This window comes from Pleurodeles waltl, chromosome 3_1, assembly GCF_031143425.1.
Source record: "Pleurodeles waltl isolate 20211129_DDA chromosome 3_1, aPleWal1.hap1.20221129, whole genome shotgun sequence".
Classification (NCBI taxonomy): domain Eukaryota; kingdom Metazoa; phylum Chordata; class Amphibia; order Caudata; family Salamandridae; genus Pleurodeles; species Pleurodeles waltl.
This window is the reverse complement of record NC_090440.1, coordinates 708,917,689-708,938,680: the sequence shown is the minus strand read 5'-3', so window position 1 is coordinate 708,938,680 and position 20,992 is coordinate 708,917,689. Positions and strand designations below refer to the sequence as shown.

The 20,992-nt window shown below is 46.7% G+C and overlaps 1 protein-coding gene across 2 annotated transcripts in view; it reads left to right on the top strand.

Annotated features, from left to right (window-relative positions):
• PABPC4 (poly(A) binding protein cytoplasmic 4) overlaps positions 1-20,992 on the top strand; it is a 196,504-nt gene that overhangs the window by 78,375 nt on the left and 97,137 nt on the right. For both annotated transcript variants that reach the window (XM_069223417.1, XM_069223418.1), the window contains exon 10: positions 8,627-8,746. In XM_069223417.1, the coding sequence (XP_069079518.1) occupies positions 8,627-8,746 (120 nt within the window). The remainder of the gene's footprint in view (positions 1-8,626; positions 8,747-20,992) is intronic.

The following is a 20,992-nucleotide window of genomic DNA, read 5'->3' as shown; positions in this document are numbered from 1 at the left end:
TCTTTCGAGTCACGGGACCGAGTGACTCCTCCTTTTGTCTCCATTGCGCATGGGCGTCGACTCCATCTTCGATTGTTTTTTTTCCGCCATCGGGTTCGGACGTGTTCCTGACGCTCCGAGTTTCGGAACGGAAAGATAGCTAATTTCGGAAGATTTTCGTCGGTATTGTTGCGTTCGGGGTCGGCGTAGTTAGATTCAACACCGCGTCTAAGATCGAAGAGCTCCGGTGCCCTTCGGGGTAATTTTTTCGATCCCCCGTCGGGGCCTGGTCGGCCCGACCGCGTGCAGAAGAACGCCGATGGAACGGACCCCGTTCCGTTTCTGTCCCAAATGCCACAATAAATACCCCTATACAGACCAACACTTGGTCTGCAACCTGTGCCTGTCACCTGAGCACAGTGAAGACACTTGCGAGGCCTGTCGTGCGTTCCGGGACCATCGAGCCAGAAGACTTCAGATGGCGTCCGCGCCGACAGCCCACCGGGAGTTCGAGGAACAAGAAGAGGAGGGAACCTTTTCGATCCAAGAATCGGACTCCGAAGGATTCGACGATACACAAACCGTGAGTTGGACGTCGAAAACCACTCAGAAGAAGATTTACAAGGCCCAGGGGACGCCACTGCCACCAGGCCATGGCTCGACCCATAAATTCGGTGACCGACCGTCGGCACCGAAAAAGGCCCAAACAGTGCCAAGATCGTCCGACTCCGGTCGAGACACCGGCACGCAGCCTTCTCGGGACCGAGAAAGTGCTGGAGACAAGCATCGACACCGAGATGCCGGTGTAGACACGGCTCGACGCCGAGACAGCGGCACCGAAGAAGATCGACGCCGAGAGGTTTCGGCCCCGAAAAAGAAAAAAGTCACCTCGGAGCCGAAAAAAGATGCAGACAGGGTTTCGGTGCCAAAACAAACTGCAACCGACCCAGTTTCAGGCTCTTATACAGAAGAGCACTCGCTAACCTCCCAAATGCAAAAGCATAGGTTTGAGGAAGAACTACACTCAACGGATGTAGACCATACGCAAAAGCGTATTTTCATACAGCAGGGGACAGGAAAAATAAGCACCTTCCCCCTATTAGAAGAAAGAGAAGATTGGAGTTCCAAACTGAACAAACACCACAAACAAAAGTGGTGAAAAAAGTTACCCCACCACCCTCTCCTCCACCTGTGATTAACGTCTCACCAGCACAAACTCCATCACATTCCCCAGCTCACACCACCATGAGCCAGGGTGACCAAGATCAAGACGCATGGGACTTATACGACGCCCCAGTGTCAGATAACAGTCCGGAGGCATACCCTACGAAGCCATCTCCACCAGAGGACAGCACTGCGTATTCTCAAGTGGTGGCTAGAGCAACACAATTTCACAATGTAAGCCTCCACTCAGAACAGGTCGAGGATGACTTTTTATTCAACACACACTCCTCCACCCACAGCTCCTACCAAAGCCTGCCTATGCTCCCTGGTATGCTCCGGCACGCAAAAAGAAATCTTTAAGGAGCCGGTCAAAAGTAGGGCAATCACACCAAGAGTGGAAAAAAAGTATAAGGCGCCTCCTACAGACCCGGCTTTCATCACTACACAGCTGCCACCAGACTCTGTCGTTGTAGGAGCAGCTAGGAAAAGGGCCAACTCCCACACATCTGGAGATGCACCACCCCCAGATAAAGAAAGCCGCAAGTTCGATGCAGCTGGTAAAAGAGTCGCAGCACAAGCTGCAAACCAGTGGCGCATCGCTAACTCCCAGGCACTACTTGCGCGCTATGACAGAGCCCATTGGGATGATATGCAACATCTCATTGACCATCTGCCCAAGGACCTACAAAATAGGGCAAAACAAGTGGTTGAGGAGGGACAGACCATTTCCAACAACCAAATCCGCTCCTCCATGGACGCTGCAGATACAGCTGCACGGACAATTAATACATCTGTAACTATCAGAAGGCATGCATGGCTCCGAACGTCTGGATTTAAACCAGAGATTCAGCAAGCAGTTCTCAATATGCCTTTTAACGAAAAAGAACTGTTCGGTCCAGAAGTGGACATAGCGATTGAGAAACTCAAAAAAGACACGGACACTGCTAAAGCCATGGGCGCACTCTACTCCCCGCAGAGCAGAGGGAATTACAGCACATTCCGTAAAACACCCTTTAGAGGGGGGTTTCGGGGTCAGAGCACACAAGCCAGCACCTCACAGGCAACACCGTCCAGTTACCAGGGACCGTACAGAGGAGGTTTTCGGGGACAATATAGAGGAGGGCAATTCCCTAGGAATTGAGGAAAATTTCAAAGCCCCAAAACACCTACTACTAAGCAGTGACTCACATGTCACTCACCCCCTCCACACAACACCAGTGGGGGGAAGAATAAGTCATTATTACAAAGCATGGGAAGAAATCACTACAGACACTTGGGTTCTAGCAATTATCCAACATGGTTATTGCATAGAATTTCTATAATTCCCTCCAAACATACCACCAAAAGCACAAAATTTGACAAAACATCATTCCAATCTCCTGGAGATAGAAGTGCAGGCACTATTGCAAAAGAATGCAATCGAATTAGTGCCAAAGACACAAATAAACACAGGAGTTTACTCACTGTACTTTCTGATACCAAAGAAGGACAAAACGCTGAGACCAATCCTAGACCTCAGAATAGTGAACACATTCATCAAATCAGACCACTTTCACATGGTCACACTACAAGAAGTATTACCATTGCTAAAGCTACACGACTACATGTCAACTTTAGACCTCAAGGACGCGTATTTCCATATACCAATACACCCATCGCACAGGAAATACCTAAGGTTTGTATTCAAAGGAATACATTACCAATTCAAGGTACTGCCTTTCGGATTAACAACCGCACCAAGAGTCTTTACCAAATGTCTAGCGGTAGTCGCTGCACACATCAGAAGGCAACAAATACATGTGTTCCCATATCTAGACGACTGGCTAATCAAGGCCCATTCGTTAATAGAGTGCTCAAATCACACAAATCAGATCATACAAACCCTCTTCAAACTAGGGTTCACCGTCAACTTCACGAAATCCAACATTCTGCCGTGCAAGGTACAACAATACCTAGGAGCCATAATAGACACAACAAAAGGAGTAGCCACTCCAAGTCCCCAAAGAATTCAAAATTTTCAACACCATCATACAACGCATGTATCCAACACAAAAGATACAAGCAAAGATGATATTACAACTCCTAGGCATGATGTCTTCATGCATAGCCATTGTCCCAAACGCAAGACTGCACATGAGGCCCTTACAACAGTGCCTAGCATCACAGTGGTCTCAAGCACAGGGTCATCTTCTAGATCTGGTGTTAATAGACCGCCAAACTTACCTCTCGCTTCTGTGGTGGAACAACATAAATTTAAACAAAGGGCGGCCTTTCCAAGACCCAGTGCCACAATACGTAATAACAACAGATGCTTCCATGACAGGGTGGGGAGCACACCTCGATCAACACAGCATACAAGGACAATGGAACGTACATCAAACAAAACTGCATATAAATCACCTAGAACTTCTAGCAGTTTTTCCAAGCACTAAAAGCTTTCCAACCAATAATAGTTCACAAATACATTCTCGTCAAGACAGACAACATGACAACAATGTATTATCTAAACAAGCAAGGGGGGACACACTCCACGCAGTTAAGCCTGCTAGCACAAAAAAATTGGCGTTGGGCAATTCACAACCAAATTCGCCTAATAGCACAATTTATACCAGGGATCCAAAATCAACTCGCAGACAACCTCTCTCGAGATCACCAACAGGTCCACAAATGGGAAATTCACCCCCAAATTCTGAACACCTATTTCAAACTCTGGGGAACACCTCAAATAGACTTGTTTGCGACGAAGGAGAACGCAAAATGCCAAAACTTCGCATCCAGATACCCACACAAACAGTCCCAAGGCAATGCCCTATGGATGAACTGGTCAGGGATATTTGCTTACGCTTTTCCTCCTCTCCCTCTCCTTCCTTACCTGGTAAACAAACTCAGTCAAAACAAACTCAAACTCATATCAATAGCACCAACTTGGGCAAGGCAACCCTGGTACACAACGCTGCTAGACCTATCAGTAGTACCCTACATCAAATTGCCCAACAGGCCAGATCTGTTGACACAACACAACCAAAAGATCAGACACCCAGATCCAGCATCGCTGAATCTAGCAATCTGGCTCCTGAGATCCTAGAATTCGGGCACTTACAACTTACCCAAGAATGTATGGAAGTCATAAAGCAAGCCAGAAGGCCATCCACCAGGCACTGCTATGCAAGTAAATAGAAGAGGTTTGTTTGCTACTGCCATATTAATCAAATACAACCATTACACACAACTCCAGAACATGTAGTGGGTTACTTGCTTCACTTACAAAAATCTAACCTGGCTTTCTCTTCCATTAAAATACACCTTGCAGCAATATCTGCATACCTGCAGACTACCTATTCAACTTCCCTATATAAGATACCAGTCATTAAAGCATTCATGGAGGGCCTTAGGAGAATTATACCACCAAGAACACCACCTGTTCCTTCATAGAACCTAAATGTTGTCCTAACTAGACTTATGGGTCCACCTTTTGAACCCATGCACTCCTGCGAAATACAGATCCTAACCTGGAAGGTTGCATTTCTCATCGCCATTACTTCCCTAAGAAGAGTAAGCGAGATTCAGGCGTTTACAATACAAGAACCTTTTATACAACTACACAAGAATAAGGTCGTCCTAAGGACTAATCCTAAATTTTTGCCAAAGGTTATTTCACCGTTCCATCTAAATCAAACAGTGGAACTTCCAGTGTTCTTTCCACAGCCAGATACCGTAGCTGAAAGGGCACTACATACATTAGATGTCAAAAGAGCATTAATGTATTACATTGACAGAACAAAGAACATCAGAAAGACTAAACAACTATTTATTGCATTTCAAAAACCTCATGCAGGAAACCCAATATCAAAACAAGGTATAGCCAGATGGATAGTTAAATGCATCCAAATCTGCTACCTTAAAGCTAAACGACAGCTGCCCATTACACCAAGGGCACACTCAACCAGAAAGAAAGGTGCTACCATGGCCTTTCTAGGAAACATCCCAATGCAAGAAATATGTAAGGCAGCCACATGGTCTACGCCTCACACATTCACCAAGCACTACTGTGTAGATGTGTTATCCGCACAACAAGCCACAGTAGGTCAAGCCGTATTAAGAACATTATTTCAAACTACTTCCACTCCTACAGGCTGAGCCACCGCTTTTGGGGAGATAACTGCTTACTAGTCTATGCAAAACATGCATATCTACAGCGACAGATGCCATCGAACTGAAAATGTCACTTACCCAGTGTACATCTGTTCGTGGCATCAGTCGCTGTAGATTCGCATGTGCCCACCCGCCTCCCCGGGAGCCTGTAGCAGTTTGGAAGTTACCTTCAACTATTTGTATATGTATCATCTCAACCTTAAATAGGTACATACTTAGTCACTCCATTGCATGGGCACTATTACTACAATTCAACTCCTACCTCACCCTCTGCGGGGAAAAACAATCGAAGATGGAGTCGACGCCCATGCGCAATGGAGACAAAAGGAGGAGTCACTCAGTCTTGTGACTCGAAAGACTTCTTCGAAGAAAAACAACTTGTAACACTCCGGCCCAACACCAGATGGCGAGCTATGCAAAACATGCAAATCTACAGCGACTGATGCCACGAACAGATGTACACTGGGTAAGTGACATTTTCATTCCTAACCTGGAAGGTTGCATTTCTCATCGCCATTACATCTCTAAGAAGAGTAAGCGAAATTCAGGCGTTTACAATACAAGAACCTTTTATACAACTACACAAAAATAAAGTCGTCCTAAGGACTAATCCTAAATTTTTACCAAAGGTTATTTCACCGTTCCACCTAAATCAAACAGTGGAACTACCAGTGTTTTTCCCACAGCCAGATTCCGTAGCTGAGAGGGCACTACATACATTAGATGTCAAAAGAGCATTAATGTACTACATTGACAGAACGAAAAACATCAGAAAGACTAAACAACTATTTATTGCATTCCAAAAACCTCATGCAGGAAACCCAATATCAAAACAAGGTATAGCCAGATGGATAGTTAAATGCATCCAAATCTGCTACCTTAAAGCAAAACGACAACTGCCCATTACACCAAGGGCACACTCAACCAGAAAAAAAGGTGCTACCATGGCCTTTCTAGGAAACATCCCAATGCAAGAAATATGTAAGGCAGCCACATGGTCTACGCCACACACGTTCACCAAGCACTACTGTGTAGACGTGTTATCCGCACAGCAAGCCACAGTAGGTCAAGCCGTGTTAAGAACATTATTTCAAACCACTTCCAGTCCTACAGGCTGAGCCACCGCTTTTGGGGAGATAACTGCTTACTAGTCTATGCAGAACATGTGTATCTACAGCGACAGATGCCATCGAACTGAAAATGTCACTTACCCAGTGTACATCTGTTCGTGGCATCAGTCGCTGGAGATTCACATGTGTCCACCCACCTCCCCGGGAGCCTGTAGCAGTTTGGAAGTTAGCTTCAACTTTGTACATTTGTATATATATTATTTTAACCTTAAATAGGTACATACTTAGTCACTCCATTGCATGGGCACTATTACTACAACACAACTCCTACCTCACCCTCTGCGGGGAAAACAATCGAAGATGGAGTCGACGCCCATGCGCAATGGAGACAGAAGGAGGAGTCACTCGGTCCCGTGACTCGAAAGACTTCTTCGAAGAAAAACAACTTGTAACACTCCGACCCAACACCAGATGGCGAGCTATGCAGAACATGTGAATCTCCAGCGACTGATGCCACGAACAGATGTACACTGGGTAAGTGACATTTTCATTATTATTTTCATGTGTTTTTTAAACAGTAGAAAATCTGTTGTTTTTCAAACTATCTTAGGTAGTCCAAATTTGAAACACCTCCCCTATTCTGCAAGGTTTAGGTTTAAACAGTTTGCACCATTTGCAACTGGCTAACGGGGATATTGACTAGAACAACTAGAGACTTTTGCTGGTAAGTCTCGTACACCTTTCTTGTCCCGTAGAAAAATTATCCAGGAGATCGAAGCCAAGGTCGACTCCGGCTCTAAGTGCACGAGCTGAGCATGAACATACTTGGCATGTAAAACGTGCAACAAAGATCATGTTGGAAATTGATAAGGTGTCTTCAAAATTCAATAATGTGTATTTCTTTAATGTGCTGAAACATTCCATCCTAGAACATCTGATTCGATCTACAAGCACGAGGTGATAGTTGGTACTAAATTCTGTTTACCTCTTGTGTCCTGGGCCCACAGTATGATTGCCCTCCAGCTGAATGAACGAGCACTCTCTTTAAGCACTTCACTCAGGCTAGGAGGGTTGAGCAATCAAAGATTTTACTCTAGGAGGTGATGAGGCATAGACACTCAGAAACAGTGTACGCTGGTAGATGAGTATTAACACTTACCAGGTATTTCTCAACCTATAAAAGAAAAGCAGTTTACTTACAGATACGTGAAAATATTCTACACACTTAATAGAGATACACATCGAAACACTGAAGTGCATAGCACCTTCAGGACTAGAAAATCGAGCAACACCAAACTGGTTTGTAGCTCCTGGACCAGGAGTGCCCAAACTTTTTGTGTTAAATAGGAGTTGCAGTTTTTTGCCAATCCCTGGGTCAGCAAGCCACATTTGAGGAAATCAAGTGATGAGTAAACTGAAGCCTCGTTCTGCCATCAATAACATCACAGGAAGTGACTTTACAGGAAAAGATACTAGAGGAAATTAAAATGGAATTGGTTAAAGTAGTCCCTAAAATGCATTTTACAATGTAACTTGATAATAAAGTAGCAAAATGGTAATACAAGAACGTCTTAATTTAAATGCACACATACACTTGCATCTGTCTGGAACAACTGTGCAGTGCACCAATGAAGTGTGCTGCACAAAAAGGAAGGCTGTATGTAACACTTATGACTCGTTCTAGTAGTCACATAAAATAATGCACTCATTTTATCATACTACTGTATACAAGTTAGGATGTATAAATTACAATTATTTTTCGCACAACATATGCTTATTATTTGCATCAAGTGCACTCATTGATCTGAAAATACTCTTTCGACATAAGCAGCTAATGCATTTATTTTTCCCCAAATAGTATATTAATCACTGCAAACAAAATAATTTGTTTAAAAATGATGAGCTTTTCATTTGCCTCCTAGAAAGACTTAATTCTTGAGCTCCTTTGCCATAGGCTGCCCTTAGCGTGAACATGGTCCATATTGGAGGTAGAGCTTTAATGGAAGCTGAGCAGTGTTGAAAGTGGAGTAATACTTTAAATGGAGCTCCTGCTGTAAGTGGAGTGATAGTGGAAGCAGAGCAATACTAGAATCGTGGAGAGGAAGCATGATTGGAGCAAGAGTAACGGTTGCTTTGGTGGGTTGGGAGTGATTTGCTTTTGGATGGTTGTGAACAACGAGAACAAGGGAAGTTTATTTTATTTGGAAAACTCCTCCCTTTTTCGTTGCCGTAATCATGACCTGTGCACCGCTGTCTTACAGGTGGATTCCAGGGCATGCCGAACACGATGCGGCAGAGTGGTCCACGACCCCCAATGCGCCATTTGGGTCCATCTGCTAACACTCAGGGCTCCCGTGGCATTCCACCAGCTCAGAGAGTCGGTAAGGAAGCATATTGTGGAGGAAAGAGGGCCGATTGCGGGGGAGGGGGTATGATGTATACGTGCCTGCGTCTCCCAGTCTGCTATAAGTGAAATGCAAGCGCACGTTCTGGGCCTTCAGTCTGACTGCTCACAATTGTTCAAATACAGTGTTTGACTTCACAGATCACCCAGAGACCTTGCTGAGGTATTGTCCAGGGCAAGGAGGACTCTTGCGTGTTTCCTCAGTTTGCTGCATTCTGGTGGTCTGTATGCAGGTGTGGGAGGTTACAAGGCTTGTGCTTGAATCTTCTGATGACTCATGGGCTGTGCAATTTAAAGATTGGGATTATTTATAGAACAGCAAACATCCCTTAATATACTTTGTGCACTGATGATTACATATCAATTTACAATGTGTTATCGAACTTTAACACTCAAAGTTTTGCAGATTGATACAAAGTCATGACATTTTCGGGCATGCCAGTGTACAGGCTTGCAAAGACTGCACAGTCTCTTTCATTCCACCAGCTCTGACTATGTTGCATCAAACTCATGAGATGAATGTGCTCCAGGTGTTCCATCATAAGGCTCCTACTCAGAAATTCTAGCTGAAACTGTCCCACTACGTCAGAAAAATATTACTTGTAATTGTTTGACCCTTAACATCAAAGAAACAATACATCCTAGATATTGTAGATATAGTACATATTGTAGATATAGTAGGTAGTCATTTATATCAAGACATCCTAGGGCATTTTTTTGTTTAAAGTCTGGCCAGAAATCTGGTCAAGACTATGCTGTATCTACATGCCGTCATTTGTAGGACCCTGAAATCATATTCTCAACCAGATATGAAGGAGAAAAGAGCAAGAATGTAATTTAGATAAATTCACTCTTATGGTGATTCTGATACTTTCAATTTCACGCCGCCTGCCCTCCCTCGGACAGCCAATGAGAGGCCTGCAGCAAGTTCCAAGTCTAATAAAGGCCCTAAGGTCCGTCGAAGCATGTCCGATTCCAATGGGCACAGTGGAGGTCACATTACCTTTCTGTTGCTTCTCAGGCCAGCTACTCAAGATATCTGCAAGGAGTGTCTGCCATGCTTGTTAATTTAAAGAAACAACTGAGACCCATGGCGCTTAGAAGCACCCTCAAATTATACCATACAGTCAGAGATTACGTGACCTAATCCCACACAGTATGGCCACACATTAGGGGTTCTCTCCCTATGCAAAGGGAGGGCAAAGGCACAAGCAACACCCTTTTGGTAAGGGAGTGGCCAAGAGCCAGAACCAGTGGCCTTTATGTAAGATATCAGCACCCTTTTCTCTGCAACACTTCACATATCCAGATCACACAAACTAAAATACCCATCTACACATGTAATAACGCCCACATCCTCACTGATATACACACACTACCAACTGCATTTACTTTCCAGTTCATGCTCATCACTGCACACTGCGGTCTCCCACACTCCACACACAGCAGACATCATGACACAACACACGTTGTCCTGACGAGGCTGCCATATTGCCGGATTTCTCTTGCATCTGCTGATGGGTATGGGAGAGTAGGGCCAGGTCATCTGCAAAGTCCAGGTAATCAAGCTGCGTCTAAGATGTCCACTGGATCTCATTTCTTCTCCCTGCTGTGGATGTCTTCATGATCCAGTATGGCCAGCAGGAAGAGAAAAGGTGAGAGCGTAATGACGGATGTACCCACAATGGTTGGGGAGCACATACAGGAACCTTGAAATTATGAGGGTTATGGAGTGACACCTGAAGATATAAACAGTTTACCGAGCCCAAAAGGCTTTCCAAGCACTACTCAAGCTGTATTGATCCAAATGGGCAACACAACCACCATGCTCTACCTCAACAAACGAGGGAAACAGAATCCTTCACCCTTTTTCGATCTAGTGTCTAAATTCTTATAACAATACAGCCTGTTGTTTATAAACTAGTGTCGGATTTCTTCAGTTATTTTTGGTGCTGGTTAATTGCCTAACACTTGGTCTTCTGTGTAAGCCTTGCTGCTCAGTGCCAAAGCTACCCAGGGTTGAGCTGAGGGTTTTACAGACAAAACCTACTGGACCTAAAGGGGTTGGTAAATGTATTCACAGTGAGGTTGCAATACCACAGCATATAATACACCTCATTTCCTCACACCTGCCACAGTGGTAAAACTTTACATCAGACCAGTGGGACCTATCCATTTGTTAAGCAGGATACTACAGTGAATTCCTCACTCTCTTTCAAAATATACTGCCTTGTCGTCATCTACTGAGTTCAGCCAACTTGCTAGAAGAAGAAGTAAAAGCCTTTTTACTATAGGGCTCTATAGAGCCAGTGCATCCAGCCCAGCAGGGTTAGGGTGTACTCTCTCTACTTCATGATTCCCAAAAAAGATAGTACCGTAAGACCCATCCTCGATCAAAGACCATTGAATAAATTAATTCAATCAGAATGTTTTCATGTAGTCACTGTAACAAAATGCTTCTTTTTGTATGGTCACCCCTAAGTTTTTGGACTGATTATCGGCTCTGAGAGTGCACTGAGGCCTGCAGTGCCATGACCCAAAAACGTGTGTCTTACATTGGCTACACCCAATTGGCATAGGCTAACTTAACTGTAAGTCCCTTGTAAATGGTACCCAGGAAGTGTAAGTTAGTCACCACAGGGTTTGCAGTAGTGGTTGTGTCATCCTGTGTGTGACACAGGTAAAACAAATCTCCCAGTCCACCATTGCAGACTGGAAGAGCAGTTTTTAACTGCTAAACCTGACTTTGCCATTTAAATCAAAGGTAAAGCCAAACCTCCCGCCTCAGTATGTGTAAGTCACCCCAAGTCAGGCCTACCGTTCCCTAAGGCAGGGTGCAGCATAGTTCACAGGCAGAACATGTATTTTGTGGCAGTAAAAATGTAAAACTGTTGTTTTTACTCTAGAGGGACTTGGTTTCCCCATTGGCAAGTACAGGGTTACATACAGACATCTTCTCTGTGCTACCTCTGAATGGTATCAAGGTATCAAGCAACTCTTTACATTATCCCCGAATTAATTCACAAGTTGAAAATAATGTAACAAGTAATGGTGTGCAACTTTTACAGTGTTGGCGCTTTGGTGCCTTAAGTTTCCTGCGCCCTTAATGTTTACACAAGAAGCATGAGCCTAACACAGCTTTCTGCACTTATTGAGATGTGCTAATGCCTCCCAGGAAAGAATACAATAGGGACCTGCACTGGAAAGATGTTACCTTCCTCCTGCATAGAGCTACACAACCCAAAAGGTGAGTACAAAGCTGATGCCTCCTTTGAAGAGCAAATGGGAAGCATGTGGGAGAGGAGCAGCCCCATTGTTTAGGCAGACTAGTTGGCATCTGGGAAAAGGAGAGGAAACAATTTATTTTTTTAGGGGCTTGTAAGGAAATGCCTCCTTGGCATGGTTACCCCCTGACTTTTTGCCTTTGCTGATGCTATGTTTTGAATTGAAAGTGTGCTGAGGCCTGCTAACCAGGCCCCAGCACCAGTGTTCTTTCCCTAACCTGTACTTTTGTATCCACAATTGGCACACCCTGGCATCCGGGTAAGTCCCTTGTAACTGGTACCTCTGGTACCAAAGGCCCTGAAGCCAGGGAAGGTCTATAAGGGCTGCAGCATGTCTTATGTCACCCTGGAGACCCCTCACTCAGCACAGACACATTGCTTGCCAGCTTGTGTATGCTGGTGAGAACAAAATGAGTAAGTCGACCTGGCACTCCCCTCAGGGTGCCATGCCAGCCTCTCACTGCCTATGCAAGTATAGATAAGTCACCCCTATAGCAGGCCTTACAGCCCTAAGGCAGAGTGCACTATACCATAGGTGAGGGCACCAGTGCAGGAGCACTGTGCCCCTACAGTGTCTAAGCCAAACCTTAGACATTGTAAGTGCAGGGTAGCCATAAGAGTATATGGTCTGGGAGTTTGTCAAACACGAACTCCACAGCACCATAATGGCTACACTGAAAACTGGGAAGTTTGGTATCGAACTTCTCAGCACAATAAATGCACAATGATGCCAGTGTACATTTTATTGTGAAATACACCCCAGAGGGCACCTTAGAGGTGCCCCCTGAAACCTTAACCGACTATCTGTGTAGGCTGACTGGTTCCAGCAGCCTGCCACACTAGAGACATGTTTCTGGCCCCATGGGGAGAGTGCCTTTGTCACTCTGAGGCCAGTAACAAAGCCTGCACTGGGTGGAGATGCTAACACCTCCCCCAGGCAGGAGCTGTAACACCTGGCGGTGAGCCTCAAAGGCTCACCCCTTTGTTCCAGCACCGCAGGACACTCCAGCTAGTGGAGTTGCCCGCCCCCTCCGGCCACGGCCCCCACTTTTGGCGGCAAGGCCGGAGGAAATAATGAGAATAACAAGGAGGAGTCACTGGCCAGTCAGGACAGCCCCTAAGGTGTCCTGAGCTGAAGTGACTCTAACTTTTAGAAATCCTCCATCTTGCAGATGGAGGATTCCCCCAATAGGATTAGAGATGTGACCCCCTCCCCTTGGGAGGAGGCACAAAGAGGGTGTACCCACCCTCAGGGCTAGTAGCCATTGGCTACTAACCCCCCAGACCTAAACACGCCCTTAAATTTAGTATTTAAGGGCTTCCCTGAACCTAAGAATTTAGATTCCTGCAACTTACAAGAAGAAGAGGACTGCTGAGCTGAAAACCCCTGCAGAAGAAGAAAGAAGACACCAACTGCTTTGGCCCCAGTCCTACCAGCCTGTCTCCTGCCTTCCAAAGAAACCTGCTCCAGCGACGCTTTCCCAAGGACCAGCGACCTCTGAATCCTCAGAGGACTGCCCTGCTTCAAGAAAGACAAGAAACTCCCGAGGACAGCGGCACTGTTCCAAAAAGACTGCAACTTTGTTACAGAGGAGCAGATTTAAAGACCCCTGCAAATCCCCGCAAGAAGCGTGAGACTTGCAACACTGCACCCGGCGACCCCGACTCGACTGGTGGAGAACCAACACCTCAGGGAGGACCCTCCGGCGACTCCGAGACCGTGAGTAACCAAAGTTGTCCCCCATGATCCCCCACAGCGACGCCTGCAGAGGGAATCCCGAGGCTCCCCCTGACCGCGACTGCCTGACTCTAAAATCCCGACGGCTGGAAAAGACCCTGCACCCGCAGCCCCCAGCACCTGAAGGAACGGAACTTCAGTGCAGGAGTGACCCCCAGGAGGCCCTCTCCCTTGCCTAGGTGGTGGCTACCCCGAGGAGCCCCCCCCTTGCCTGCCTGCACCTCTGAAGAGACCCCTTGGTCTCCCATTGAAATCTACAGAGAACCCGACGCTTGTTTGCACACTGCACTCGGCCGCCCCCGCGCTGCTGAGGGTGTACTTTCTGTGTGGACTTGTGTCCCCCCGGTGCCCTACAAAACCCCCCTGGTCTGCCCTCCGAAGACGCGAGTACTTACCTGCTGGCAGACTGGAACCGGGGCACCCCCTTCTCTCCATTGAAGCCTATGTGTTTTGGGCACCTCTTTGACCTCTGCACCTGACCGGCCCTGAGCTGCTGGTGTGGTAACTTTGGGGTTGCTCTGAACCCCCAACGGTGGGCTACCTTGGACCCAAAACTGAAACCTGTAGGTAATTTACTTACCTGCTAAAACTAACAATACTTTACCTCCCCCAGGAACTGTGAAAATTGCACTGTGTCCACTTTTAAAACAGCTATTTGTGTTTTATGTGAAAAGTATATATGCTACTGTAATTATTCAAAGTTCCTAAAGTACTTACCTGCAATACATTTCAAATGAGATATTACATGTAGAATTTGAACCTGTGGTTCTTAAAATAAACTAAGAAAATATATTTTTCTATAACAAAACCTATTGGCTGGATTTGTCTCTGAGTGTGTGTTCCTCATTTATTGCCTGTGTGTATGTACAACAAATGCTTAACACTACTCCTTTGATAAGCCTACTGCTCGACCACACTACCACAAAATAGAGCATTAGTATTATCTCTTTTTTGCCACTATCTTACCTCTAAGGGTAACCCTTGGACTCTGTGCATACTATTCCTTACTTTGAAATAGTGCATACAGAGCCAACTTCCTACATTGGTGGATCAGCGGTGGGGTACAAGACTTTGCATTTGCTGGACTACTCAGCCAATACCTGATCACACGACAAATTCCAAAAATTGTCATTAGAAATTGATTTTTGCAATTTGAAATTTTTCTAAATTCTTTAAAGTCCTGCTAGGGCCTTGTGTTAGTCCCTGTTAGCATTTCTTTTAGAGTTTAAAAGTTTGGCAAAAGTTTGAATTAGATTCTAGAACTAGTTTTTAGATTCTTAAAAAGTATTCCAACTTTTAGAAGTGTAATGTCTAGTACAGATGTGAATGTGGTGGAACTCGACACCACACCTTACCTCCATCTTAAGATGAGGGAGCTAAGGTCACTCTGTAAAATAAAGAAAATAGCAATGGGCCCCAGACCTTCCAAACTACAGCTCCAGGAGCTGTTGGCAGAGTTTGAAAAGGCCAACCCCTCTGAGGATGGCAACACAGAGGATGATGATAGTGACTTGGAGGGTGATTCCCCCCTACCAGTCCTATCTAGGGAGGACAGGGCCTCTCAAGCCCTGACTCCAAGCATAATAGTCAGAGATGCTGGCTCCCTCACAGGAGGGACCAACCTCTCTGAAATCACTGAGGATAACTCCAGTGAAGAGGACATCCAGTTAGCCAGGATGGCCAAAAGATTGGCTTTGGAAAGACAGATCCTAGCCATATAAAGGGAAAGACAAGAGATGGGCCTAGGACCCATCAATGGTGGCAGCAACTTAAATAGGGTCAGAGATTCTCCTGACATGTTGAAAATCCCTAAAGGGATTGTAACTAAATATGAAGATGGTGATGACATCACCAAATGGTTCACAGCTTTTGAGAGGGCTTGTGTAACCAGGAAAGTGAACAAATCTCACTGGGGTGCTCTCCTTTGGGAAATGTTCACAGGAAAGTGCAGGGATAGACTCCTCACACTCTCTGGAAAAGATGCAGAATCTTATGACCTCATGAAGGGTACCCTGATTGAGGGCTTTGGATTCCCCACTGAGGAGTATAGGATTAGATTCAGGGGGGCTCAAAAATCCTCGAGCCAGACCTGGGTTAACTTTGTAGACTACTCAGTAAAAACACTAGATGGTTGGATTCAAGGCAGTGGTGTAAGTAATTATGATGTGCTGTACAATTTATTTGTGAAAAAACACCTATTAAGTAATTGTTTCAATGATAAATTGCATCAGCATCTGGTAGACCTAGGACCAATTTCTCCCCAAGAATTGGGAAAGAAGGCGGACCATTGGGTCAAGACTAGGGTGTCCAAAACTTCCACAGGGGGTGACCAAAAGAAAGGGGTCACAAAACCTCCCCAGGGGAAGGGTGGTGAGACAGCCAAAAACAAAAATAGTAAAGAGTCTTCTACAGGCCCCCAAAAACCTGCACAGGAGGGTGGGCCCAGAGCCTCTTCACAAAACAATTCTGGGTACAAGGGTAAAAACTTTGATCCCAAAAAGGCCTGGTGTCGTAGCTGTAGTCAGTCTGGACACCAAACTGGAGACAAGGCCTGTCCCAAGAAAAATACCACTTCAAACTCCACTCCAGCTAACACTGGAATGGCTAGTCTCCAAGTGGGATCAACAGTGTGCCCAGAGCAAATCAGGTGTCACACTGAAGCTACATTAGTCTCCGAGGGTGGGGTGGATTTAGCCACACTGGCTGCCTGGCCCCCTAACATGCAAAAATACAGGCAGCAGCTCTTAATTAATGGGACAAGTGTAGAGGGCCTGAGGGATACAGGTGCCAGTGTCACTATGGTGACAGAGAAACTGGTTTCCCCTGGCCAATACCTGGCTGGACAAACTTATCCAGTCACCAACGCTGACAATCAGACTAAAGTCCATCCCATGGCTATGGTAACTTTAGAGTGGGGAGGGGTCAATGGCCTGAAACAGGTGGTGGTCTCCTCAAATATCCCAGTAGACTGTTTGCTTGGAAATGACCTGGAGTCCTCAGCATGGGCTGAGGTAGAACTGAAAACCCATGCAGCCATGCTGGGTATCCCTGAACTGGTGTGTGTTAAGACAAGGGCACAGTGCAAGGCACAGGGTGAAAAAGTAGAGCTGGAGTCTGGAAGAAAGGCCCAGCCTACCAAGAGAAAAGGAAAGACAGCTGGGAAACCAGCTGCAACACAACACCAAAAAGAGAAAATCTCTTCTCAGGAAGAAGTTCTGCTCTCTGAGGAAACTGAGCCTATGGAGCTGGAACCTTATCAGGTTGAGCTCTTGGGCCCAGGGGGACCCTCAAGAGAAGAGTTGTGTAAGGGGCAAGAAACCTGTCCCTCTCTTGAAGGCCTTAGGCAGCAAGCTGCTGAAGAGTCCAAAGGCAAGAAAACTGGAACACATAGGGTCTATTGGGAAGATGGACTCCTGTACACTGAGGCAAGAGATCCCAAACCTGGTGCCACTAGGAGAGTGGTAGTGCCTTAGGAGTTCAGAGAGTTTATTCTGACCTTAGCCCATGATATTCCCCCTTGCTGGGCATTTGGGACAAACCAAGACGTGGGAGAGGTCAGTGAACCACTTCTACTGGCCCAACATGTCCCAGAAGGTTAAGGAGTTTTGCATCTCCTGTACCACCTGTCAAGCCAGTGGTAAGACAGGTGGACATCCAAAGGCCCCCCTCATTCCACTTCCAGTGGTGGGGGTCCCCTTTGAAAGAGTGGGTGTGGACATAGTGGGTCCACCTGAACCTCCCACAGCCTCAGGAAATATGTATATCCTAGTAGTAGTGGATCATGCTACTAGGTATCCTGAAGCTATTCCCCTTAGGTCGACTACTGCCCCTGCAGTAGCCAAGGCCCTCATTGGTATCTTTACCAGAGTGGGCTTCCCTAAGGAGGTGGTGTCTGACAGGGGTACCAACTTCATGTCAGCATACCTGAAACACATGTGGAATGAGTGTGGAGTGACTTATAAGTTCACTACACCATATCATCCACAAACTAATGGCCTTGTTGAGAGATTCAACAAGACATTAAAGGGCATGATCATGGGGCTCCCAGAAAAACTCAAAAGGAGATGGGATGTCCTCCTGCCATGTCTGCTTTTCGCTTACAGAGAGGTGCCTCAGAAGGGAGTAGGGGTCTCACCCTTTGAACTTCTGTTTGGCCACCCTGTAAGGGGACCACTTGCTCTTGTTAACGAAGGCTGGGAGAGACCTCTTCATGAGCCTAAACAAGACATAGTGGACTATGTACTTGGCCTTCACTCAAGGATGGCAAAGTACATGGAAAAGGCAAGTAAAAACCTTGAGGCCAGCCAACAGCTCCAGAAGTTTTGGTATGACCAAAAGGCTGCAATGGTTGAGTTCCAACCAGGGCAGAAAGTCTGGGTTTTGGAGCCTGTGGCTCCCAGGGCACTTCAGGACAGATGGAGTGGCCCTTACCCAATCCTGGAAAAGAAAAATCAGGTCACCTACCTGGTGGACCTAGGCACCAGCAGGAGCCCCAAGAGGGTGATCCATGTAAACCGCCTAAAACTGTTCCATGATAGGGCTGATGTGAATCTGTTGATGGTAACAGATGAGGACCAGGAAGCTGAGAGTGAACCTCTCCCTGATCTCCTCTCATCAAACCCTAAAGATGGCTCAGTAGATGGAGTGATCTATTCAGACACCCTCTCTGGCCAACAGCAATCTGACTGTAGGAAGGTCCTGCAGCAGTTTGCTGAGCTCTTTTCCTTAACCCCTGGTCAGACACACCTGTGTACCCATGATGTGGACACAGGAGACAGCATGCCTGTCAAAAACAAAATCTTCAGACAGTCTGATCAAGTTAAGGAGAGCATCAAGGTGGAAGTCCACAAGATGCTGGAATTGGGAGTAATTGAGCACTCTGACAGCCCCTGGGCTAGCCCAGTGGTCTTAGTCCCCAAACCTCACACCAAAGATGGAAAGAGGGAGATGAGGTTTTGTGTGGACTACAGAGGTCTTAATTCTGTCACCAAGACAGATGCCCATCCCATTCCTAGAGCTGATGAGCTGATTGATAAATTAGGGGCTGCCAAATTCTTAAGTACCTTTGACTTAACAGCAGGGTACTGGCAAATCAAAATGGCCCCTGGAGCAAAAGAAAAGACAGCATTCTCCACACCTGATGGGCATTATCAGTTCACTGTTATGCCCTTTGGTTTAAAGAATGCCCCTGCCACCTTCCAAAGGTTGGTGAATCAAGTCCTTGCTGGCTTGGAGTCCTTTAGTGCAGCTTATCTTGACGATATTGCTGTCTTTAGCTCCAACTGGCAGGATCACCTGGTCCACCTGAAGAAGGTTTTGAAGGCTCTGCAATCAGCAGGCCTCTCTACCAAGGCATCCAAATGCCAGATAGGGCAGGGAACTGTGGTGTTCGGTGGCATGTGTAGCTGCAGATACACATGCTGTGCATAGTCTGCCGTCTGGTGTTGGGTCGGAGTGTTACAAGTTGTTTTTCTTCGAAGAAGTCTTTTCGAGTCACGAGACCGAGGGACTCCTCCCACTTCGGTTCCATTGCGCATGGGCGTCGACTCCATCTTAGATTGTTTTTTTTCCGCCATCGGGTTCAGACGTGTTCCTTTTCGCTCCGTGTTTCGGGTCGGAAAGTTAGTCAGAATCAACGGAAAATTCGTCGGTATTGTTTCGTTCGGTATCGGGATAGTTAGGGCAAATCGACACCGAGACTTAAAGAGCTCCGGTAACCCTTCGGGGTATTTTCGATCCCCCGTCGGGGCCTGGTCGGCCCAACCGCGTGCAACATCGAGACTGATGGAACGGACTCCGTTCCGATTCTGTCCTAAATGCCACAGTAAATATCCTTATACAGACCAACATTTGGTCTGTAACTTGTGCCTGTCCCCCGAGCACAAGGAAGAGTCGTGTGAGGCCTGTCACGCGTTTCGGTCGAGAAAAACTCTCAGGGACCGAAGAGCCAGGAGGTTGCAGATGGCTTCCACGCCGACAGGACAACAAGGGTTCGAGGAGGAAGAAGAAGAAGAAACTTTCTCCATCCGCGATTCGGATTCCGAAGAATTCGACGTCGACGAGCAACCAACCGTGAGTAAGACGTTGAAAGAAAGAACACACGAAAAAACAGACAAAGCCCAGGGGACGCCACTGCCAACAGGCCATGGCTCAACCCATAAAGTAGGTGACCGTCCATCGGCACCGAAAAAGGGCGAGCTGGTGCCGAGATCGTCCGACTCAGGTCGAGACACAGGCACGCAGCAATCTCGGGACCGAGAAAGTGCCGCACAAAAGGGTCGACACCGAGACAGCGGCACCGAAGCTGCTCGGCACAGAGACAGCGGTACCGAAGCTGCTCGGCACAGAGATAGCGGCACCGAAGATGGTCGACACAGAGAGGGTACGACACCAAAAAAGAGAAAGATCTCGTCGGAGCCGAAAACAACAAAAGACACGTTTCGGTGCCAAAACGCCCAGCAACCGAACCGAAAGCCAGTTCCTACTCAGAGGAACAATCACTGTCCTCCCAACTACAAAGACACAGATTTGAGGAGGAATTACAAACAACAGATGTAGATCACACGCAAAAGCGGATCTTTATACAAAGTGGTACAGGGAAGATCAGCACTCTTCCCCCAATCAGAAGAAAAAGGAAACTAGATGTTCGATGGCATCTGTCGCTGTAGATACGCATGTTTTGCATAGCTCGCCATCTGGTGTTGGGCCGGAGTGTTACAAGTTGTTTTTCTTCGAAGAAGTCTTTCGAGTCACGGGACCGAGTGACTCCTCCTTTTGTCTCCATTGCGCATGGGCGTCGACTCCATCTTCGTTTGTTTTTTTTCCGCCATCGGGTTCGGACGTGTTCCTGTCGCTCCGAGTTTCGGAACGGAAAGATAGCTAATTTCGGAAGATTTTCGTCGGTATTGTTGCGTTCGGGGTCGGCGTAGTTAGATTCAACACCGCGTCTAAGATCGAAGAGCTCCGGTGCCCTTCGGGGTAATTTTTTCGATCCCCCGTCGGGGCCTGGTCGGCCCGACCGCGTGCAGAAGAACGCCGATGGAACGGACCCCGTTCCGTTTCTGTCCCAAATGCCACAATAAATACCCCTATACAGACCAACACTTGGTCTGCAACCTGTGCCTGTCACCTGAGCACAGTGAAGACACCTGCGAGGCCTGTTGTGCGTTCCGGTCCCGAAAAACTCTCCGAGACCGTCGAG